The 25,121-nt window shown below is 54.0% G+C and overlaps 1 protein-coding gene across 4 annotated transcripts in view; it reads right to left on the bottom strand.

Annotated features, from left to right (window-relative positions):
* SLC7A1 (solute carrier family 7 member 1) overlaps positions 1–25,121 on the bottom strand; it is a 68,881-nt gene that overhangs the window by 5,947 nt on the left and 37,813 nt on the right. For all 4 annotated transcript variants that reach the window (XR_004479862.2, XM_033416125.2, XM_033416127.2 and 1 more), the window contains exons 3-12: positions 14,246–14,629; positions 11,010–11,168; positions 9,200–9,374; positions 7,509–7,630; positions 6,780–7,002; positions 5,925–6,064; positions 3,093–3,195; positions 1,167–1,384; positions 837–1,003; positions 47–155 (exon numbers count right to left, since the gene is read on the bottom strand). Coding sequence is in view for 3 of the 4 variants with exons in the window: in XM_033416125.2 (XP_033272016.1) it covers positions 47–155; positions 837–1,003; positions 1,167–1,384; positions 3,093–3,195; positions 5,925–6,064; positions 6,780–7,002; positions 7,509–7,630; positions 9,200–9,374; positions 11,010–11,168; positions 14,246–14,615 (1,786 nt within the window). In the remaining variant the exon portion in view is untranslated. The remainder of the gene's footprint in view (positions 1–46; positions 156–836; positions 1,004–1,166; positions 1,385–3,092; positions 3,196–5,924; positions 6,065–6,779; positions 7,003–7,508; positions 7,631–9,199; positions 9,375–11,009; positions 11,169–14,245; positions 14,630–25,121) is intronic.

Here is a 25,121-nt window from a genome sequence, read left to right as displayed (position 1 = left end):
CTGGGACATCACGTGCTGGTCACCTCGAAACCCACAAGTCACGTACCTATCAGCATCCACACTGCAAACCGGACCCACGTGCCTCGGTCCAGCTGCATCATGAGATAGACGTTCACGAAGATGCTCAGGACCGGCAGCACCGGCAAGAAGGGCACCTGCGGAGACAGGAGGCGGGGCGTCAGGTGTGACGCGATGGAGAGGGCGGGACAGACGGCTCTGCTCCACTCATTTAGCGAAACTACCCAAGAAAGGAGCGCACCCGAGGCTGATACGGACGGCCAGGTCTACGTGGCGAGGGGCTGAGTGCCAGTCCCCAGTCCCGTACCCACACCCCGTACCCCCAGCACCCCCCAAGTACACCCCCGCAGGCAAATCCTAGTAGGTGGGAGTTTGTCCTACGCTACTAATCGCCAAAGTGAGCTGTCGTCTAACTTCCCCGCTTACTCCTCCCCTGAAGGGGCCGGAAGAGGGGCTTCTGCTTTATTTCTAAGGCTGAACTACCTTATTATGCGTAGAATCTAAAAATGCAGAAGCCCTGGTCATCCCCAAGGCTTGGTGATGACATGCGATCCACCAGGGCCAACGTTTATTTATGAGAAGCCCAGAGAACGCAGGGCGCTACCCCACCTGAGAGCCAGGGCCCAGCCTCTCTCAGCAGGCGCCGTCTGTGCCCGGGAGCCCCAGGCTCACATCCCTCGAGGCCGGCCAGCGAGCACCTCCCTCCGCCCACCCAGGCCTCGCAGAGCCCAGGCAGGCAGGGCGGCCTCCCGGCAGGAGCGCCAGGCTCACAGCCTCCCGGGGGGTTCCCTCCAGCCCGGTCAGGCCGAGCTGCTCACCTTGAACGAGAGCTTGGTCTTGCTCTCGGGCTGCCGCCAGATGATGGCTGTGACCACGCAGCAGAGGAAGGCGGAGCCCACGAGCACGAAGACTGCCCACAGCTCCCCATTTACCAGGGCCCCGTTGCCAAGCACAGCCACCATGCAGAAGGTGATGACCAGCAGGGCTAAGAGGGAGAGAGAGACGCACTTCAGTCATTTCCCAAGTTCCCACACACAGACATCCTCAGCTCTCCCCAGAACCCGTGGACAGCGAGGCTCCACTTCTGCAGGCACCCACCCCAGTTAGGACAGAATGACGTCACGGTCCAGGGCAAGTGCGGCTCTTACCTATGAGGCTGGTTGAGATGTTCACAATTAGCCCAGAGAATTTGGAAGGCTCTGTATTTTGCGGTGAGAGTACGGTTTTCAGAGAAATTTTTTCTGCTTCTGGTAAAAAGCCCATCTGGGAATCGCTGGTGCTCACCAACTCGTTCTGGTAGACTGGGTCGAGCTCGTCACTAGTCCTGGCCATCTGGTATACCATGTTAGGCTGCTCCGGCTGGTACCTGTGAAGCAGCAGTTTGCTTGACCGTCGTAATGTGCTTTAATTAACAAGCAAAAGGACACACACTAACTCAAGTTCTTAGTAAGCCTTCAGAGGTAAGCTGCCCAGGACACAGGGCATAAAACGGGAAGAGGGTGATCAGAATGATACATTTTCCCGCAAACAGAAAGAGAGGAGGAGACCCAGGCCTCACCTTCTGCTCCTACCTCTCTGGGCAACACCCTCCTTGGTGTCTCTGTTATGAGGCAACTTGACCTCCACCATGACCCAGCCCAGAGGAAGGTCCCAAGAGTGTCTCTTGCTCTGAGAAGTAGCACTGGCCCTTGGACGCTTAAGATATTAGGCCACTTCCAACCAAACTATGGCTGTAAGGGGGCTAACAGCACAGACAGAAATAGAAAGCAATTACGTTAGGACCCTGTCTGGTGCAGAGAGCCAGAGAACTATGTCTGCAGCCTGATGAATTCGAGAAACTCTGTTTGTAAGACTTAACTGGATCACTTTATTTTAAAACTCCCAGTGCCTTGGAATAAATAACTCTCTAGAGCTGGGTGAAGGACCATGACTTTCAAGACACGAGCCACCTGCAAGTGAGACACTCATCTTAAATGAGGCTCCGGATCTTCCCAGCCAAGATGACCAAAGGTCGGATCCTTCCCACCCGCTTTGCAAAACGGAGCGCGCTACGAATTATTCTGCATATAATCTAAGAGCGAATATAAAGATATTTAACCGCTTTTTTCACTGACTCACTCATACAATACCATTCGGTCTGTTAAGACAGTGGGGTGGACCTCAGAGAGGTTTTAGCACTGAGCTCTTGGGAAGGAAGAAGGGGTGGGAAACTAGCAAACTAGCTCTAGCTGACTCTCCAGAGCCAGGTAATTAGCTGTAGAGCACGTTAGGGATGGAATCAGTGTCCTGGCAAGTGTAAAGCCCTGAGAAAGTGGGGGGCTCTCCCCAGGTGACCACACTGAGCACCTGCACAGGTATCTGTTCCCATCATGTACCCTTACCTGGGGTCGTTCCTGGGAGTGAGAAAGCAGAGCCCTGTCTCCCAGAGCAAAGGGAAACTGGAGCAGGGGTGTGCTTGAAAGGAGGGGCACCGAGGCAGCGGAGGACCCCAGGACACCGAGCCTCGGCCCAGAACTGCTTTATTAGGGCCCTCCACGGGGCTGGCCCGGTCCAGACAGGACTCCAAGCCAGAACCGGGAGAGTCTTCCTGAACACTGTCAGCTACTCCGGGACCTGTAACGGCACTCACTCCTCTGGGGCCGGTGCACTGCTGCCACGGGAGCACCACACTGACCCACGTTTCACAGGTCTTGGATTCTCCCAATTCCCACCAGGGCCTGACCCCAGTCCTCTCTGTCCCAGAACCTGGACCAAATTGAAATCGTTACCCTAAGCCTTCAAAAATTCTGATCCAAGGATCCAGGCCCAACAGTCGGGTTGATAACCTGTCTCTACCCTCCCAACATCTAGCCAGGAAAATCAGGGCCCATGAGAGAGACAGGTGGGGCCACCCCGGACTCTTCAGGGATATTCTCTGTAACCAGGCTTTCAACCACCAGATGCCACCCTCTCCCAGGCGGGTCCCAAAGGAGCTGTCCGCAGCCTAAAGTTTACACTGTATAAACCACTGACACAAACTACTAAAAAGAAGGCTGGCAGTGTGCCTGTCCTGGAACCCAGAAAGCCGTACCTACCGTAAGACCAACACACAGGCAGCCACCAGAGAGTAGGCCAGGAGGGTGCCAATGGACATGAGGTCCACCAGGTCCTTCAGGTCGAAGAGGAAGGCCATCACCCCTGGGGAGGAGACGAACGTCAGGACCGAGCACGACCCTCCACAGCCGGCCAGAACCACAACCCCACCTGCGACCCAGGCTGTGTGAGGCGTGCCGCTTCTACTTTCCCCCTTGCTCTCCCCGGCCCTTTCCATGGAAAAACACTGTGACTTTGCTTAAAGGGGAGAAAAGCTCAGGATTAACCATATACGCAGCTCTCAACAGACAGTAATAGTAATTAACATTTATGTGGAGAGTACTTTTATCAACATGATCCTTTCTGACCCTCATGGCAATTTTGCCAGCCATCCCTACACTAAAAATGGAGAAAGTGAAGTTCAGACATGTTAACAGACTTACCTAAGGTCACACAGCTATTAAGTGGAAGAGTCAGGCTCTAAGCTAGCTTCTTATGGCTCTGAGTCCAATGTGTCTTCCCCTACACCATGCAGACGTATAGACAGACATGTATATCTACCCATCACCCCATCCACCACCCATCCACCATCCATCCATCCATCACCTACCCATCATCTACCCACCCATCATCCATCCATCAACTACCCACCCATCATCCACCCCTCCATCATCCAGCCATACACCATCCACCCATGATCCATCCACCCATCCACCCATCATCCACCCACCCATCCATCCATCCATCCTCCATCCACCCACCCATCCACCACCCATCCACCACCCATCCATCCGTCATCCACCCATCATCCATCCATCCATCCTTCCATCCGTCATCCACCCATCCATCCCTCATCCCTCATCCAATGGCACTCGTGAGCACGCCAGTCCCTGGGTGCTAGGTATGTGCCACTGAACAAGGCAGACCAGACAGCCGCTGGCCTCCCCAAGCATTCACCGGAGACTCGCATCAGCAGGCAACAGTGGTGAGGAGGCGGCTGGGGGCAAGTCCACTGCCCTCAACAGAGGATTCTAACCCAGAAGATGGGCGTGGAAAGCAGTGTTATTCCCAGACAATACAGTCCCTTCACCATGACCCCACTTCCAGCAAAACAAAACATGCATGCTTCTTTGAAAATCTTCTGTAGATCTTTATGAGAATATGCATGTCTATTTATGTGAGTATATGTGTCGAGTTTCCCATTTAAAAAATAACTTGGCTGGATCTACTTTGGGATATTTTCAAATCACATGCAATCAACACAAGTTGAAACATAAACACTAAGCCGTAACTTTTCCACAAATATTTCTCAAGCCCACACAGACCACTGCAAGTAAAACAAATTCAAATTGAGGCTAAAAAACAGAATTAAAGAGCAGTGAGGCCCTTCTGGATAATTAGAAGAGGAGCCCCCTGTGTGAGCTACAAATGCCTACGCTCCCACTCAGAGGAACTCGAGCCAAACTTTTTCCATGTGAGGCGATTTTAGAAAACTAAATACTTACTTACCACCCCCGCCAAACGAAAAGAAAAAGCAAACCCTTGGTTTGGCGATGTGAGTCACTTTAAACATTACAGTTTGATGTCCCTTCATCAGCACAGGAAGGAAATTAAGGCCAGTCTTCAATACAATCAAATTACAAGTAAATACTGAAAAAACACTATTTCCAATTCCTTAATTCTTTAAACATACTGGTCACATTTTGACACATGGTGCCCCTTAATCTGCCCACGGCAATCACCCTCAAGAATGCAGACTCACATAACGAACGTGTAAAATAAGAAAAACTGGCTTTCCTTCATTATGTAATGTTAATCCAAAAAACTATACTGCACACGTTGCTAAGGGCGTAAACGCTACTGACAACAATTCACTCTGTAAGATGGTCATGCGCCTCACTCAAGGCTATTTGACAAGTTCCTGTGATGCAACTGTCACTGGTATCCTGTGTCATCATTTACCAAGAAGACCCACTGCTCTACTCATGGGCTGGAAGGAACCAGCCATTTTGGCCCCAAAACAAACCAGGAACCAAGAGGCAAGCTCTGCACTCACCGGGCAAGAACATCCTCACTTTACCTCTCTGAGCCTCCGCTTCTCATCTGTGTGCACCTGCCTCCTGGGCTATGAAACGCAATTCAATGAGGAAACATAAAAAAAAAGCACAGTCTCCTTGCGGGGCTGCCATGGCTTTCATGGCACACACAGAGCTCCAAGGGTTCTCTAGCCCCCGGCTCTCCTCTCTCGGAACTGTCCTCTTGGCGAGGGACCCGATATGCGGTCAGATCAGCCTCCTCTGGACCTGCCATTGTTTACAAACTCAGGGCGAATGGCTTCACCAGCCACACCCTCAATGTCCCCTGGGGAATAGGTGACACGCTTTATAAAGCATCGATCATAAGGGATTCTCACTTCCCAGAGAATTCACAAGCTAAGACGCACGGATGGTGAATTTCCAGTACCAACAAAAAGTCACCCGGTTTGTACCGTGTAAAATGTCATCCCACCAAGGTCTGCTCGGGGACATTCAGAAAAGGGGAAAGACGCCGGGCTTTGAAGGGACAGCGTGTATTCTAAGCTCTGTCCAATGAAACGATAACAATTTAAAAATTCAAATTGTTTGAGAATTCCATCACATGCTCTGTAAAACTGGCTTCTGCCTTTTGTCAAAAAGGCACTTAGTTACCTTGAAATAAACCAGGTACAAGAGTAAAAACCCAAAGTTAAAAAAGACCAGTTATAGCGTCTCTCAGACCAGCACAAGTCAAGATATTTCCCTAGGGAATAATGACTCCACTGTTAAAATACTGGCACGTGAAATTCCAGTTCTTACCGGCAATGGCACCTGAGGTTAACGTGGCGATTATTGGTGTTTTGGTCCTATCGTTGATCTGGGCCAAAAATTTAAACAGCAGCCCATCTTCAGCCATGGCATAGATAACTCGAGGCATGGGAAACATGGACCCTAAAAGGCTAGATGGGAAGAAAAGCAAAATGCATCCGTAAGATATCTCATGGGAATAAAGGCACCGTAACGCGCCATGCGTGTTTACCACCGAGGAGAGGCAGCTGTCTCCAACCTGTGAAGCCCGCACCTAAAAGATGGACTCAACACACCAACCCCCGGAAAAGCACTCACTGCAAAGGCTAACAGGAACGGGAGATGTGTGACGTAAACTAGCGTGGCAGCTAGACACAGTTTTATGGAAGAGAAATTTTGTATTTATTCCCGTGATTATTTCTAGCTGAATCAAGCAGAAAATAAAAGCATCGCTGCGTTCATGAGGATTTCTCTGTGGTCAATCCGTTTTTAGCAAATACTTCCTGTGTGTCCAGGCCAGCAGAAAACATCAAAGTGTTTCTCATTAAAAGGCACGTGCTCCCCTTTTCAAGGTAGCCTCTGCTTTATGGCCAAACTAAGGGCCAAAAGACAGCGTTCACAGAGGCGGCCCGGTCCAGTGGCCACAGATGGGGACAGAGAACCAGGACCTTGCTGAGTAGACAGTGCTAAAATGTGGGCTTCAGGTTCTTCGAGATGAAATGTCAGTAACACCAACAGCCCTTGGGGTGACCGACAGCAGCACGAGGGGAGAAGCCACACGATCAGGGCTGGGGTTTGGCTCTATTTCAAGGGACAAGAGGAATATTCACAGCAGACCCGCCTTCCCGGGAGTTTCCGCTTCCTCACCTGGTGGAAAGGGCACAGAGGGAGCCGATGGCCACTGCGTACTTGGCGCCCTCCCAGCCCACGTGCTTGAAGGCGTCTGGCAGGGGGCTGTCCTTGTCCAGGCAGAAGTAGGGCATCATGAGCGTGAGGGCGGCCGACACCCCGAAGTAGGCGACGAAGCAGATGAGAAGGGACGCGACGATGCCCACGGGGATGGCCTTCTGGGGGTTCTTGACCTCCTCCCCTGCAAGGAGCAAGGGGTCAGCTGGGGGGCTCGGGACCACCCCATGGCACGCGGCCCTGTGGGGACCAGGGCCTTCCCCCGGCACCACAGACCACGACACCCACAAGCCCAGGGACAGTGTTCTCGGCCTTCACACTGATGGTCGGCAAGGAAGACTCGCCGCCTTTAGCAGAGAACACGCGGGAGGCCCGGGAGCCCGGCCTGTTCAGTCACCAGGACGACGGTGTTTTTAGCGGCCCTATGTCTCCCGGAGGGTGCACAGGTCTGCAATCAGCCGCAGCTAATGCCATCCTCCCGGCCCGCAGGGGACTGGTGGTCTCGTTCAGGGTGCCGCTTCCCGTCAGGCCTGCCACTCGGGGAGTGATGAAGCGGAAGATTAGCAGGAAGGTGCGCACGCACACGGTACCCAGGAGGGAGAGAGCGGCAACGGGCACACACGCGCGCCCGGGAAGGGAAGCAGCGACCTGGCCAGGTGGGCCCGGGTGGGCCGAGGGTGGCGGGCATACCTGTGGTGGCGATGCAGTCGAAGCCCACGAACGCGTAGAAGCAGGTGGCTGCCCCCGACAGGACACCGGAGAACCCGAAGGGCATGAACCCCCCGACGCCAGGTTTCCCCTCCTCCGTGTCACTGGAAGAGAGAGCCACGGTCAAGAGGCCAGCACCCGCTCCGTGGTCCCCAACAGGAACCATCCCAGCTGCCCCCCTGCGGCCGGGCCCCCCCCACGGTGAACGGTCCTGGGACAGCGGTCACAGCCGCCACACTCCTGGGCGATGGGCCTCCCTGCTTTTCACAGCCAGGGCTGCAAGGGGCCACCAAGCCCTTTCCAGACGCCCCGGCTGATTTGTGTGGGGCAGGGACCGCAAGGCAGGGTGCCCGTCAGGAAGGGGAGGAACCGGCGACCGCAGCCTCTCCCCCGGGACCCCCAGAGCATGGCTCAGCTGCCCGCCAGGCGCGGCGGTCCCCGCCCGCCCAGGACCAAAATGCAAAGTCCTGCACGTTTACCAGCAGCTCATGTCTGAAAACAAGCATTTCCAGAGATGCCGCGGTTAGAAAGGGTGAACTGTCTCAGTGGAGAAAAACCGCCCCTGCCTCCCGTGCACCAGGTGAAGGGCGCGGGTGCCTGTGTGGGTGGGGTGGGTTTTCCGGATCTGAGCGCACTGTCCTCACGCTCTGTCCCCTCGTGGGAGAGCTGGGCCATGCCTGTGCCCACAGCCCAGATGCAACCAGGCGCACGAAGACGGCGTGGCGTCCTCAAGGCTGACGGGACAGCCGGGCGGATGATCTGGTGGTCCCTGAAAGCCAGCGTGTGGTCTCGCTGGCCAGCCCCGCCCCCCGACTGTTCATTCCAGGACCTGACACATCATTTTAAAGCCACTGCACTGTTAGGAAGGTCTCTTCATCAGAGCCGTTTAACCTTCAGCCACAATTAAAACAAAATGAAAACTCCCCACTCTCCATCCTAGGACCCTAAAATTTACCCAAAAATCTGACAAAAGATCAGAAAGGCCCGTTTCCACGTCTGGCTTTTGTTTCCTGGATAAGATGAGCCTGTCGGTAAGGGTGCACCCAGAGGCCTGGGGAGCTGGCCAGGCACCTGCCTCCAGCCCTGGGTGTCCTGAGCCCCAGATACGGAAGGGAGATGGGGCCACGGTCTCTCAGGGCTGACGCAACACAAGCTGAGTGAGAGTGAAAGAGATTATCATAATCACATTCTGATACTTCAGTAGTTCTGAAAACCTCTGAAAAAAGCCTGTGAGGAAAGTTCCACATATTACTTCTTTGTTCTGGGGCGTCAAATAGGAAGGCATTTCCAGATAAAGTGGCTCCCGCCACGGTGCTGCAGAGAAAATCTTTTCTGAAAGCAAAATTCAGAGCTTGATCATGAGGGAAATATGAGGGGAAAGGGATTCCTGAGTGAGTCTGACCATGGGCCCCAACCACGCACAGTCCTGGAATTAGAACGAGGATGCTGTTTCCCCGACACCTTCCTTAGTCACGCACAAGGAAAGAAAACTTAACCCAAACTTCAAACAAATCAAACACCCTCAGCTAACTGACTGCCAAAAAAAAAATTAAATAATAACAAAACGTTCTAGTTCAAATTACACTAAAAATAAAAAAAGACTCGTATTGTCACAGCCGACGGCATCACCAACCTCATGACTGTCACGCACCCAGACACAGAGCAACACTCACTTGTTCAGGCAGAGGTGGCCAGATGTGTTCTGGAAATCCTCCTCCGTGAGCTGCCAGTTTTTAATGGATCCTTTCACGAATCCCGACACCATGATGAAGCCCAGCACCAGAACGTTGACACACGTGAAGACCTTGTTGACCATGGCCGATTCCTTCACGCCCAGGGTCAGCAGTCCTGCAAAAGCGCGTCAACAGAAACTCTCTCAGTGTGAACCTCGCACCAGGCACGTCCTTCTGGGATGGGGACGGGGACGGGGACGAGAGGGTGACTTAGGAAGAATCCAAGCAGCGTCAGACCTCCGAGGAGGAAATGGGGCTGAATTCATTCTCATTCTAGAGGCAGGGATCAAAATAACCAAGGTCTGCGGGGGTGCTGAACAAGGCCATCAAGGCTGGCCTTCCAGATCCCCTCTGGACTCGAGACGCCGGGCCAGGGGCACCAGCAGAGGCCGCGACGTGTCAGCCAACGGCCCCCGAGAGCAAGGCCCTCCCTCTTCCCGAACCTCCATCCCCCAGAGCCACCCTCGGGGGCAGGATTTCATTTCCTCCAAGAGACACTTTGCTTGGATTCTCGGGAGGGTGAGAGTTTCCCAGAAGAGGAGTCATGCGCTCACTGCTAGGGGGCGCTAGCAGTGACAGCCACCTGGGCTGTGGGACCCCTGCCGCGTACGGGTCCTCCTGGGACTCAGCGCACGGAGAACAACGTATAAGCTAGACTAGTGCCAGCTTGTAAACTCCGGATAAAGAAGACACCGAATGATGAAAGCCCACGGGAGCCACATGACACCACTGCCGCAGGGCACGCTTCTGTAGTGAACTCTCGGCTAGGCAAGAAGAGAGGCAGGGAAGGTGCCTGGTGACACGTGACCACTGACCTGATTGGAAACTACTGCCCTGCCGTGTAGGTCTCTCATACGTTTTAAAACAAAAGACGCTCTACGTAATAGACTGAATTCTGAAAAACAGGCATTAGGACAGAATTGAGCAATTCGTCACAGGGAACACGTCTCCGCCGTGTTTGTTCTTCAGCGTCCCTCCCTCTTGTGTTTATGAAAATCTCACTCGTGCGGACTTAATTTCTGATACATGTTCCTGCCAGCTGGACCAGAAATACTGCTGAGACTGGCCTGTGCAGAATGATTTCAATTATGTGGTGTGTAAAATACGGCACGTTGTTTTTAAAACCCATCCAAGATTTTCTAACCTCAAAGGAGAATCTATCTGCATTTCAGCTTAATGTTTATGTAAACAAAACTCCCATCCTAGTGGCTGACACTCGGATAAGTGTCACTAAGAAGCTGCCGTCAGCTGTGTTCAAGCCATGTCTGCGATTTTAAAATTCCGTACCGGCAACTTCGTGGTGAAGCTTATTTATTTAAAGGGTGTTTTGCCGGCCGTTGGGTGTAAACCACCCGAGCCTTCGCCAACACTGAGGCCCTCATTCCTCCACATCGCCCTGGCGGACCAACGCCAACTTTCCTTTTCCAAGTAGTCATCCGCTGACTGCAAAGAATGTGTGTTTCTGTATCAAAAAGCCTGCAGCATTAACAAAATCTTATTCCACAGTTACGCAAACACCTGAAATTCTCTTTTAATTAAATGACACGTAACTCGACCGATTCAAGAGGTCTATCCTACGTGAATCTCTAAGAAGCCATTTTGACAAAAAAGATGTCTGTATCAATTACAAAAAGGAGAAGAAAACGGGGGGATGGGAGAAAGAGAAAAGGAAGAAAGCAACTTAATGGGAGCCTGTCCTACACCTTGGACCCCTCACTCCAACCCAGTGCCTTCCGGTGTGTGGCTTTACCTGTTAAGATGAGAATTATGATCACGGCAAATATGTCCGGGTTTTCGGCCAGCACCCCGGGCGCGTTCAGGGCCATGTGCGTCCGCGAGAACTCCCCGATGGGTTTGCCAATCAGCTCGTCAAACGTTGCGCTCCAGGCTCTGGCTACGCTCGAAGTACCTGCCACGAAACACACCGTCAGACGAAACTGAAGGGAAACAGTTAACGGAGCACCTGTCACCAAGCTCGGCACCGGCGGCACTCACGTAGGGATCGCAGCCGGCGCACGGGGGTCCAGCGGCAGCCGCCGGACCCCGGGATGTGCTGACTCAGAAGTGAGGGTCAGTTAGTGTTTGCAGAGACGTGAGAAGTGGAGCCTGGCAAGAAACCCGTTTTCCATCACAATCAATACGACGTGTATAGCATGCGTTTCGAACGTACATGTAACTCAATTACAATAGAAGTCTAACAAACTAATGTTACCCTGAGCACAGAGAGGCACTCTGACAGTACCGACTTCTACTTATTTGATCTCATCCGACAAGAACTCCTGAGGGCGAACCGTTCAGGTGACTTCACGACCCACTCCTGGGCTGCAGTGAGCAGGGGCCACGCTCCTCAGGAAGCGCCTCCCCTAAGACCCCAGCAGCAGAGCCGACAGGCCTGCCTCCCGCTGCGGGGGACTAAGGGCGGCGGCTCGGGGCTGGCTCCACGCCAGCAGCGAAGTCCCCGCTCACCCCTGCCTCTGCTGCTCCGGGCCCGGGCGGGCACCACTGACGCGGGCCGTGGCCCCGAGGGTCTGCCCGACGTGCTGGGTGCGGCGTCCAGCACCCCAAAGGCCAAGAGCAGCTGACTGCTCTCTGTCTCTGTCTCTTAATCTGAATAACGGCACTGCTCTTCCAGCAATGCTTCCCGGGAAATGTCGCTAAAGTTCCAATATCCACAAAAAGTTTCTTTATCTTCAAAGGGGGCCCTGCTGGTGACCGTGGTCTGGATCTTCCACAGAACTTGGCCAGAGTGACCTGCAGGACTCCATTTCACCGTCTGGTCTCACGCTAAGTGTTCTTCCAACAACTCAAAAAGGAAACCACATTTCTTCATCCCGAGTAGCCAGCCTATGACGAGTTCTGTCCTTCGAGGCCACAACCCAGTGAAGCAACAGGTCACTACCTCTCCTGCCCCAGAGGCCAGCTCGCTGCCAACAGGGCTGCCCAGCTTTTCCTGCCAGCCTACCCCCTCCCCACCCTTGAATCGTGGCTTTTAAAAGAAACACATTTGATAGAAAAGCTGCCCTTGCTCAGGAGGTGAGGCCGAGAGCTGCCTGCAGTAGCACGGGGGTGCGTCTCACACGACACCACCACTCTGGCCAAGACCCCGTCGCCACCTGCTGGTCCAGAAGCTGCAGGTGCTTCACGTTCACCATTCTGTTTTATTCGCAGGTAAATCCTCTGGAAACATAACGGCCCCTTTAAAATAGCTGCGTTCCCACCGAGAGGCTGCAGCTTGTAAGGACGTGTATGGTTGCAAGTTTTGGTGCTGCACTGAGAAAAACGTGATTAGGAATTTTATTTTCCAACCCAGAAGAGTAAGCTCTCGGCAGGTGCTGGAAAGAAAGGGAGGGTGTCGCCCAGGGAGCCTGGCGGAGCCCAGGCGGAGGCCCAGCACCACACACGGCTTCCCAGAGGGCAGGCAAGGGAGCCAGCGGGGCCCACGGGGTTCAACGCATCCCACGCCCCGGTTTTCTGATATTACTTCAAAGAGCTAAAGCAGAACTGGAACAGTTAGTGGCCATTTGTATTATTTCTGTTTGCGAACCGGCCACTCGTATCCTTCAGTTATTCTGACATTCAGCCGTTTGTTTCTTTTAAGTGGATGTATTCAGCTTCGGCTGTAATCAAAATACAAATAACATAAAGAGAATAACACTGAAACCTATCGAACAGAAAAGACTATGTTTTTGGTGTTTTCGTTTGTTGGTTGGTTGTTTCTAACGCTGACGCCAAGTCCAGAGTCAGCAAGGACGTGAGGAAAAGGGGCCCTTGGCCATCAGGAGGATCGCAGGCAACACAGGCCTTGAAGATACGCAGGCCCGCTGACCCAGACATTCTGCTTCTTAGACCATTTTAAAGGAAAAAGCACAGCTTTTTCTTTTTTATGCCAAAGTCATTAAGTTACTATTTATAACAACAACACAGCTGGAAACAATCTAAATACCCCACAAAGGCACCCAATCAATTATCTGTATATAAATCTATATAATGGTACATCATCAAGAATATTACTGTGGGGCTTCCCTGGTGGCACAGTGGTTAAGAATCCACCTGTCAAGGCAGGGGACACGGGTTCGAGCCCTGGTCCGGGACGATCCCACATGCCGCGGAGCAACTAAGCCTGTGCGCCACAACTACCGAGCCTGTGCTCTAGAGCCCGCGAGCCACAACTACTGAGCCCGCGAGCCACAACTACTGAGCCCGTGTGACACAACTACTGAAGCCTGCGCACAGCAATGAAGACCCAACGCAGCCAAAAATAAAATAAATAAACGTACAGAAAGAAAAAAAAGAATATTACTATGGAAAAATAACTAATGCTATGAAAAATGTACACTATATATTGTTTTACAAGTACAGAGACACGCTAGACAGAAAAATATACATTCAGGTTCACAAAAATATTAACCGTGTTACATCCCTAAACTCTGTGAACGGAGGTCACCCTGCTCCTCCACAGGGTCTAACATTGAGCGGGATGCCGGGCACAGAGGAGGTACCTGATAAACGTTCGCTGAAAGGATGAATGAATAAGAGCATTAATTTCTCCAGGCTGTCAGAGTGGGTAATTTCCACTTTCTTCTTTGCACTCTTCTACATTTCCTAAATTTTTCTGTATCAGTGATGTATTTACTCAAGTAATCAGAAAAAAAATACTGAAAGAGACTACGTCCTTTTTAACTAGATACAAACACCCTACTGATTCTGTGTCTGTCGTGCTAACAGGACTGGCCTCCTTGCTGGCCTGGCTTGTCCCCACTAAGGTCATCCCATGTACTTGATCATTAAAAAGCAAGGGCAGTGATGCCCGAGGGTGGCCTCTGCCTTGCGTTAGAGGAAAAGGGAAAGTGTGTAGCAGTTCAGCGAGGCGCAGGTGCTGGGGAGGCGCCAGACTGTGTGTCTAGGGAGCCGAGCGGGGCGCGGCCCACGGCTGGGGTGGGAACAGCCGAGGCGGCAGGGGGCAGGCTCCGGGCCTCCCGGACCTACCGATGATGTAGGAGAGGATGAGGTTCCAGCCGGTGATGAAAGCCCAGAGCTCACCCACGGTGACGTAGCTGTAGAGGTAGGCCGAGCCCGTCTTGGGGACCCGAGCGCCAAACTCGCCGTAGCAGAGGCCGGCCAGCACGGAGGCCAGAGCGGCCACCAGGAAGGAGATGACGATGGCGGGCCCCGCGTTCTCCCGGGCCACGGCCCCGGCCAGCACGTAGACGCCGGCCCCCAGCGTGCTGCCCACCCCCAGCGCCACCAGGTCGAACGTGTTGAGGCAGCGGGACAGCCGGCTCTCCTCCCAGCTGCAGTCCACCACCTTCCGCCGCAGCATCTGCTGCCCGACGCCCACCAGCGCCTTGCACCCCATCCTGCGGCTCAAACCTGCCAAGAGAAAGAACAAGGTGTGTGTCAGCGTCGCCCCGCTCTCACCATCAACCCTTCATCGCAGCCGGACGGCGAGGTGCGCCCGTGCCGTCATCTACAGCTAAGGCCTTGCACGTCACGATTCCACGGCCCGTGGTCACAACATCCACCCACGGCTTCCCGGTCTCAGGCTTAACCAGCGGGAGAAACGCCCGGAGGCCCACGCGCCGGCCGACCGGGCTCTGGTCACTGAGCCTCCACACTGATTTCAGTTCTTAACCAAGAGCCTCCTACGGGCAGAAGGAGCACGAGAGGCACACATTGAGGACGTCGTTCCTGCCCTCAATAATCGTGCGATTTGCCAGGAAAAGCAAGACGCCATTCCAAGTGGGCTGCTGGGGAAAGAAAACCAAACCACATTTTAATTTAATTATTAGGACCCAGAGGCCTTGAGTAGCAATGACAACGCCTTTTAGAGACCTTCCTGGGATCCTCTGAGACGGCAGGGGTCAAGCCGTCTCCACTTTAACACAGAGTTAGGTCCAGAGCAGAAAAGCGCTGAATTGCTAACAAGTCAGGGCTCCTTGTAACCGTCACTACCCGGGGAAGCACTTCCCTGGACCAAAATGTTGGCCCCAAGTGCTGTGTGATGCACTCCTGATCACACGCCAAGAGGGGGCCCCCGTGCACACACGGCTCCCGGCCTCCGACTCTCACACGGGACACACCCAGTGGGGGTCCCAGGATGCCACCCACACCGTGAACAGCATCCCAGGACAGTGATTTAAACGCTGACAGACACGGCCCCGGCCAGGTGGCCAAGGTCGACATCGACAGTGACAAGTTATAGTTGACCATATGATGTGATAAGAAGGGCCTTTACCTCTGACAGCCTCCTCCCCAAACCCATAAGCCCAGGCTAACCCTGAGAAAAAGATCAGACAAATCACAGGCGAGACGAACTCTCTTCGAAACACCTGACCAATCGTCAGGAGTCATCGAAAACAAGGAAGGTCGGAGAACCGTCTCGAGCAGGGGGAGCCCAAGGAGACAGGACGCCACACGTCACGTGGGAGGGGATGGGATCCCGGAACAGAAGGAGGACGGCAGGGAAAACTAAGGCGGTCTGAATAAAGTGTGGACTTCCGCTGTATCAATATCGGCTCGTTAATCGTAACTAAAATACCACACTAGTGTCAGATGTTAACCAGAGAGAAGAGTGGGTGCGGGGCACGTGGGCACTCTCTGTACTAGCTTCACGGCTTTCCTATAGATCTGTAAACGTGTGCTAAGATAGTTTTCAGACAACAGCATCTGCAGAGATAAGCTATCACCATGACTTTTAGCTCCTAAAAATTCATCTTTATGATCCATTGGTATTTACTGACCTACCTTTGCTGTAAGCAAGTCACTGGAAAGCAAAACGGTCTAAACGGAGACGGCAGGTCCAGCCAAGTCCACACCCAACCACCTGGCGCCCTGGACCGCCCGCCCACACCCTTGTGGCCCCGCCCCCTCCCAGCCTCAGGCCAGGCCCCCGTGGGTCATGTCACCGGCCAGCTCCCGGTCACAGAGGGACCAGTGGATGGTCCTCTCTGCCAGGCCAAGAGGAGAGAGAAAGTTTCTCAAGACTCAGTTTTTAGCTAGAGTGGGCAATCAACTCATCCGATCCGACCTCCTTCTCGTAAAGACGAGGGAAAACAACTCAGACACCCAGTGTCAGACAGGGTCACGAGCTCGGAAGGTGCGGGGGAGGCTCCACATCTGGGTCTGGCGTTGGCGGGGGTGGGGGGCGGGAAATGATATCACCGTCAGTGAGGTGGGGAGGAAGTGGGAGGAAATGAGGGAAAAAGACCTTGTTAGTGGAACAGCAGTGGAGCAGGAAAATCACAGACACAGGGGCTGATAAGAGCTGAGAGGGCAGGGACAGACCAGGAGACACGCAAAGGAGCAATGGCGCCCGGGGGGTTTCCGGCCACTCACGGGCCAGCTGCCGATGCTCGGTCGGGCAGTGAGGACCTGCCGGGGCTCCAGTGCTGTCCGGGGAGCCCAGGGCGCGAGTCCTCCCGGGCCTGCCTTTCCCTTTCTTCCTCCCAGGATTTACCTGGATTCATTCAGGTCAGGCTGTGAACAACAGCAAAGCCTTTACTAAACCACTGCTTGGATAACAAGTCAAAAGGGCAGATGCACCATTTCAACACAACCCTTAGCAGAAGAGGAATGTGTGAAGATGCGGCACATAACTGCTCAGCATCATCTTGGGGAGGGAGGGGAGTAGTTTAAGAAGCCAGGAACCTTCAAGGGGAGCGGAGTGTGAACGCTCCCCATTACTGGCATTGTTTCCAACTTGCCTGGTAAATGGGACTGACATTTGGAGAGAGCGCTGACCTGCTCGCGTCCTCTCCTAGATGTAGTCGTTGGTTCATAACAGACGGATTCTCTCCCCTAAACCAAGTGCAAAGCAAAGACAGTGCAGTTAAATAGCGTTTTCTTTCCTCAGCTTCACAGAGGAAAGTAACCCCAGGGCCCAGGAGGCACCTGCCTCCCTCTGAACGACCAGACACGCTGTGCCCTGGGCTCTTTGCAAGGGCTGGGTCCACAGCGCACACGCCTTTCCAGATGTGCTGCCGTCTGGAGCAGAAGCAAGAGCTGCCGGAGTGACCCGACTGGGACGCCTGGCGAGGGGCACACTGGAGCCTGGGGACACTTTCCCGAGAGCCCGGTGACCTCACTTTAGGCCGGAATGACCCCCCTGGATGCGCAGCTGCAGTGCGTGTGCCACATGCCCCTGGGTGGTATCACCGGCACAGGCGGACACCCTCTCCAAGAACCCACTCACTAACCCTGGGGGGCCCCCGCACCATCTTCAAAATAAAGGGGGCGGGGCATCAAATTCTGTAAATTTAGATACCGATTTTAGACGCAGGTTTTCAACCGTATGTGAACGGGACTTCTTGGTGGAGCCCACAAACCGAGACTCCAGGGAGGCAGTGGACTTCTAAGCAGGGACACAGCGCCCCCGTTCCTCACGAAGGGTCCCGGGCTGTTCCTCCCTCACAGGAGCCGGAGCGAAGTGCTCCGGGTGCCAGTGGACGGGAGCACAGGAGGGCCCGTTAGTTCCACCTTGGTTACTTCCTCGGAGCTCCCTGCTGTCTGGGGAAAGGGCAAACCCAACTTCTTTGGAAGCCACTGGGACAGAAACGCAGCTGCTGAGGTCCTGCGCTGAGAATGAGGAAAATGCAAGTGCGCTGTTTCTACTTTCCAGGGTGGGAGAAAATGAGATGCTCGCTAACCTTGTTCAGGTTTATTTTAAAGAAATGTCCTTTCTGTCTCCTTGGGAGTCGTGCAAAAACTATTCTCCGGGTGGCATCGCCTGGCAGCATTTTGTACACATTACAGCGCGACTCACATTCACGCCTGGACTCCTAAGGTGGGCACTCAGCCAGCAGTGAGACCAAATGAAACTTCTCCCTGTGAAACCCATCTAACCACGTCAACACCGGCAACGTCAGGGTCATGCGGACTTCCTGCTGCTGGGATTTACGCAGACAGTCACCAAATACTTTGAAAGGATTATCTGGAAATTACGTTGCCCTCTCACGTGGGGAGGAATTTGTGCCACAGTCGACACCTACACTTTCAGTTTTTGACAGAAATCCTGTAACAGCAAGAGCCTCAGATCTGTCTTACTCCCGATTCATTTATTATTAAAGAGCACTTACCTTATGTGTTATCCTCTCAGAAAAGCAAAGAAAATCTGCCCCTTTCCCACAGAATTTCTAACCCCAAGTTTTATTCTGGTAATCACTATATAACAATAGGAGTGAAGTGACCAATGGTCCAGACTGCAGAGATAAAGATGCTGTGTTCAAGGCGTCTGACAAAGGTGGGCAAGTGGGAACTGGATGATTTTTTTTTTTTTTTTAACTCTCAAACGTCATGACAGTCCCATCACTGAAAAAGTCCGCTTAATGGCTCGTGGGAGGGAGGGGAAGAGGTCAGACGTAGGCTGCGGTAGACACAAAGTTCATAAATCCTTTGGGGAAAGTCTTAATATTGAAATTTTATTGCCCATACTTGTGCTTTTCCTTTAAGCGATCTTTACAACGGTCCCAGACATGGGAGCCACCTAGAGTGACATCTGCCCTTCCTGTGGGAGAATAAGGCACCGTGGTCCACACGTGCCCCGGGCCAGAGAAAGTAGGTCCTCGCTAGGGCGCTCACCTGTGCGACACACAGACCAGGGGGCCGACGAGTCAGCAAACTCACTTCAGCGCTCCTACGGCCACGTGGGGGACTCCCCCCAGGAGCCCCCAAGGCTCTAGAGCGCATGCAGGTTTCACAAGGAAGGGAGAAGAGGGCCCACGACAGGGCCCTCTCAACCAGATGTGGTCCAAGGGGGTCCAAAAAAAGAGCGTTTCGGGACGTGGGCCATCGTGGAGACGGAGACTCACGGCAAGGAACAAAATCTGAGTTGAAGGAAGTTCTTCTCCAAGCCAGATTCACATCCCCCAGATGTCAGGAGGACCAGGTGCAAGAGCTTAAAGTTAAAAAAAAACCTGTGGCGTGGAGGGGACCAGCCAATGCTGATGGAGACCCAACGTGTGGGCACGTGGAAGGAGGGAAGGAAACAACAGAAGGGAACGAAAAGCACAGGGGGGATGGGGGGGAGGGGACAACACAGCGGGGAAGGTCTGCTGCGGTGTGTGACAGGGGCCAGCCGGCTCACACCCCACGTCCTCAATGGGCAGCAGGAGCCTGTCTGCCTCCAGGACCCAGAGTCTCTCTTAAAGTCCCTCAAGATCTACACTTGTCTGACCCTAGGCAGCACGGCCATGCTGAGGATAAAACTGAATTCCTCCAAAATTCGCAGATCTCACAGCTGTTAAGATGCCCTGTGCTGACACGGCCAGGTTTAGGGAAAAGCATAAACCTGGTCCCAGCCCAGGAAGCAGAGCGTCAGGGCCGGGCCGAGGGGTGATGGGGCTCCTGAAGAGGGGTGTGGGACCAGGCTTAACGGTCCGTCTCAAAGACCACCACCTCCACGGGGAAGAACAGGTCCACTCCACCCAGCGAGGACAGAGGCCTAAAGCCCACAAGGCGCCTGGGCCTGTCTCTGCTTCCAGTGAAGACACTTTGTGCTTGGCTGAAATCCACAACCAACAGGTAATGTGGTCTCCACCGGCATGGGGGGCACAAGGCCCGCCATCCTCGGCCTTACCAGAAAGCCAACCCCCAGGACCCCTGCCCCCGGGCTGACCCTTCCTACCGATTCAACAGAACGAATTGCAGGACGCGCCAGAGGCCTCTGGGGTCCCGTAAACTACGGCAGGTATGTTCTGCACCTCAGTCCTAACTCCCAGCCACCAGGCCCAGGAGGGCGGCCCTGGGGTCCAGCTCAGGCACGCACCCACCCCGCAGAGCAGCTTCCAGGGGCAGATTCCAATGCAGGGATGCCACAGGGAACTGGAACCGCTGACCACAGGCACAGCGCCCCCTGTGGGCCAGGCACCAAGCCACTGAGGGGCAGGGAACCCCGTGTGGCCCGGGGGCCGAAGCGGTCCCATCACCCGCGATCACGCCTTGCAGAGGCCCAAGCAGACAGTCCCAGGCTGGGAGCGAGGATACGGCACCAGCTCGGGGCCTAGAGCGAGATCGTCCAGGTGCGAGTCTGCTACCAGATGGGGTGCAGACAGTGAGTGTCTTCAGTAGTTCTAGTACCGTGGGAAAACGTCAAATTAAAAACTACATGGTATGATCCCGATGAGGATTAAGTGGAGGTGGGGTGTAAATACCAAGATATTAACTGAGACTACCTTCCGGATCTTTTCTATATTTGCCATGTCATCTATGGCAGTGAGATGTGTTACTTCCTAAAGCGAAAAACAACAGCAACAGCTAACACTTGGGGCACCAGCCAAAGGGAAGATCCTTTCATAAATGACCTTATTTAATTCTCACATCACCATATCCAGCAGGCAATACTTTGCATTCTGGAAATAGGGGGACCCAGGCAGACTAGAACTCAGTCATTCCCAACCCTGGCCGCCCATCAGAGTCCCGTGGGGACAGTTTTTAAACTAACGATGCCGGCCCAGCACAGATCAAGTGACTTCTGTGAAGTTCTCCCAGGTCACCTGGTGGAGGGCAGGCAAGCCAATCAAAGATGGAGTCGGGGCTCAGACCCACATCTTACTGCCTCCAGAGCTTTGAGCTGTCCTCTGAATTAGGATCTCCTGGGTCCTGGGGGTGTGCTGGGGGGGAGAGAGGCTGTGTAAGAAAGAAGGGGGGGGGGGCTTCCCTGGTGGCGCAGTGGTTGAGAGTCCGCCTGCCGATGCAGGGGACACGGGTTCGTGCCCCGGTCCGGGAAGATCCCACATGCCGCGGAGCGGCTGGGCCCGTGAGCCATGGCCGCTGAGCCTGCGCGTCCGGAGCCTGTGCTCCGCGACGGGAGAGGCCACAACAGTGAAAGGCCCGCGTACCGCAAAAAATAAAAAAAAAGAAAGAAAGAAAGAAGGGGGGACAGATGGCATAGCTAATGGCTAGGGGGAGCGGTCCCCCATCGTGGGGCTGGGCATCCACACGTCCCACTGCAGGGCCCCATCTAGTCACCCTCCGTCCCCCCGGCAGTGCTTACGGGACCGGTAACACGTCGAGTGCCCACAGCACACACTCAGTACTATCGCTGACTTAAATTCAGGAAACTAACAGGACACGGGCTGTCTTTCCGTCCTTCATCTTAGGTCATACACTCGGCGTGACCATCAACGACTAACGAGGGTCTGTCCATCAAAGGAGATCTTATTAGCTGGATATTTAAAGGTGTGATTCACCAAGGAGCTCGGTTCTGTTTCTCTAAATGAACACACAGGCAAGAAGATGCTAGTTGGGTTAAAATCTAACCCAAGCGACATAGTCTGGTCTATGAAGCCTTGAAATAGTTCCGGACGGCCCCTCCCATCATGGGGGGTGTCCCACCCCCAGCCCACCCCGCTCCACTGTGGGGACAGCTGGAGTCCCTGTCCCCTCTGCCCAGGGCTTTCGTGAGGCTCAGGTTCCTTGTGTTAAACTAGTCCGCGTGGCTGGGGCCTCAGTTTCCACATCTGAAAGATGGGGTGGCCCTACGGCCCTGCCCGTGCAGGAGCTCACGAGGACTAAATGAGGTAACGATAAGCACGCTGAGAGGAAAATCCCTCCAGTGCCGAGCCAGCACTGCTCCTTCCCTTTTCAGTCTCAGCACCTGCCCGTCGCCTCTGCCTCACAGAAGCAGGGGGCACACACTCCCCGGCAGCTCTGCGTTCCCGCCACAAGGCAGTCATGAACTGACACCTCGCCAGACACTGTGAATGCTACCTACTTAACCATACAACCTTTCCAACACTGTTTACCCAAATCCAAGAATGACAAGAGCCGAGCGGCCGGCGGAAGATCCAGTAAGTCCTTCTTCATGAAAACCAGACACAATCTGGAAACGTTTCCTCCTAAAGCCAGCAGGATGTGATTAGAGAGTCTTTATGTCTCTGGACGGCATTTCCATCACTAGGGAGGCCACGCTTTAACAGGACACATGCCCGGTTTTGTGTGCAGAAACACGTTACAACAGAAATGCGTGTTCCGTCAGGAGCTCCGAGCTCCTCTGACACATGCCTTAGCCAGACTTATTCTCCAGGATGTAAAGAAAACAAAGTTCTCTCCCTGGTTCCCAGCGACGTGAAACCGAGCGACGTACAAACTCTGGGGGGAGGGTCCAGGGGGAGACTCGTCACCTCGGCCCTCCAGCGCAGGGTCCACAGGGGCCCCGGTCCTGAGCTTCATCAGGGCGTGCGCGTGTCAACTGTGAGCACTTCACCTGGGCCCTGACGACCGTTACCGAACTGGCTCTCCTATCTCAAACGGAAAAGAAATGTCTTAAATACATTTCCCCTAAGACAGGACTCAGACTAACTCTCAGAACATTGCCTCTTCAATTCTCTAGGCCTCTGAGGCATCCTGAAAGGTCAATTAGTTTTCGGTGGCTCCTTCTAGAAACGTCCTCTTTCAAAATGCCCCAGGACACCTGGCATCTGGAACCAGAGCAGGCAGGGGGTTCCTGCCAGGCTGATCTAATTCCGCTGCACAGTCAGACCGTTATTCTTCCATGTACTCAGTTACTCATTCAACAAACCCTAACACACCCAGGCAGTGCACCGATTTACCCATAAGCCTGCGCCTACCTTAATCCCCAAACGCCTGTCATTTCCTCCCTTCCCCCAGTCTTCCCACCGTCACAAGCAACTCTGAAAAAACTCAGAATTTCCAGAAAATGCACTGGTTCAAAAGTAAAGAAGGTGTGAAAAGTCAGGGACAGCTTCCCAAAACTGAGCTGGAGAAGAGACTCTTGGGGAGCTGGGGTCCACTGGAAACCAGCACTGCTCTACACACACCAGCTCTTCGCCAGACACACACAAGAGGTCATTTCGTCCTCACCAGAAACCAGCCCAGGTTTAGGAAAAACGAAGTGGTTCATAGGTTATTCCAAAGCTGGGAGAGAGAAACTTGTAGATCCGTGTTTCTGCGCTATGCACTGTGCGGGACATACGTGAATTTTAAGGTTCACCTCCCACCTTTCAGCAGGTCACACCCTGACCTGCCTGGGAGACGAAGCTCAGGCCCACTGCGCCGCAGGTGACCCTGGCCAGACTGTGCAGGTGAGGCTGGGCCGGGGTGTGGGGAGCTGGACCGGCCAGGGCCGTGCACCTAGGAAAGTCACGGGTGGGCAGCTGAGGGATTCACACTCGAGATGCAGAGGAAGGGCATCAACAACATACACCGGGAGGATTAATCAGGTCTCGTGCAGGACAGACTAGAGGGTAACGGCCTTCTGTACCTGGGTAGCAAATCGATATGTTCGCCTTTGAGCAGGTATTTTAATCCAACTAACGAAGCCCCTTTGCACAAGCAAATGCTCTATTCTTTCATATGTACCAGCATTTGTTCCCCGTCCCTGTTTGCTCCCCTCAGAGCCCTGAACTATTCCCAGCACCCACGCCCTGGTTACCATGGGGATTATCTGCGCGGGGTGGGGTGCGCCCTGCAGGAATAACCCTAGTAGGAAATGCATGTTTTATGATGGGTCTTGCTGGCGTACTGGCAACCTACTTTCACTGGTGGCCAAAACTTCAGACACTCACCCCCAAGAGAAAAGCATTTACGATTTGAAAGAAACACCACGGCCTCCCTCGTGGCTCGCCACCTCACCTGTTTTCCTGCCACAAGGTTTTCTCTCACGTCACACACCTAGAGGACACGTCCACTGGGTGGTAACAGAACGCCTCCATTACAGAGAACGTGATGCCGTTTAGCCCAAGTCACTGTGAGGCATCGGAAGCAAAGGGCCAGTTGCACGAGGGCCTGTGAATACGGGAATGCAGGACCGAGTGATCAAGGGCCAGGAGAGAGTGGACCAGAGGATAAGGCTGAGCCCGAGACGGAGAGAGCAGCCCAGAGCGCTGGACACGGGACCAGAGCTGGCCGGTGGTGCTGAGTGTGAAGCGGCTGTTTTCCTGCACGTCGGATGGACCGTGTGTACACCATACGTCACAGGCAGAGCCCCCAGCTCTGCTGTAATGGACGCTCCAGTGCAATAACCTTAAGGACAGGCTGTCCCCCCAGAATGTCACCCGAACGTGACCCCAGGGCCTCGCCATAAGCCAACGTTCAATATCCGGACTGCAGTGACCTGAAATTCTCCCTTCTCTGGTCCCCACTTAGTGACCCTTAGAACCCACATCATCAGAGAACGAGGAAACACAGCACAGGCCTCTCCTATCGTCTTTAAGGAATTCTTAAAGGCTGAAAATAGAAGTTGCAACTTATGCCCCAAATAATGCTCTCTACATGCCCCACTGCACAGAAAGCCCCACGAAGAGGGCGCCTGCCTTCTTCCTAGAAGTTCACAGCCGCATCAGTCACCTGAGACTCAGGGTCACATTTTCCTACACAAAAATGGGACAAAGCCACCACTGGGTTCTAAAGCAGCTCACAAAAGGCAGCTTAACCCGAAACGTTCCTGAAGTGCATCCGAGCTCTGTGGAGCTGCCCACCGCCCAGCGGGGTCAGTGAGGCCACAAGGACACCGACGTGGGTCACCCGAGCTCTGTGGAGCTGCCCACCGCCCAGCGGGGTCAGTGAGGCCACAAGGACACCGACGTGGGTCATCCGAGCTCTCTGCAGCTGCCCACCGCCCAGCGGGGCCAGTGAGGGCACAAGGACACCGACGTGGGTCATCCGAGCTCTCTGCAGCTGCCCACCGCCCAGCAGGGCCAGTGAGGGCACAAGGACACCGACGTGGGTTGGGAGAATAAATGGATCCTGCAGAAGTTGTGATCCTTTAATAGATGTAAAGTCATGGGTCATTGTGGAAAAAAGAAAGGAGCAAAACAGTTTTTCACCAAAATGAATATCAGATGGGAGCACTTTTACTCCCTCCTCTCGGGGCAAGGAAAGGTGATCTGCGGTGGACGGTGTCTAA

This window comes from Orcinus orca, chromosome 18 (assembly GCF_937001465.1).
Source record: "Orcinus orca chromosome 18, mOrcOrc1.1, whole genome shotgun sequence".
NCBI lineage: Eukaryota > Metazoa > Chordata > Mammalia > Artiodactyla > Delphinidae > Orcinus > Orcinus orca.
This window is presented reverse-complemented; position numbering and strand designations above follow the sequence as displayed.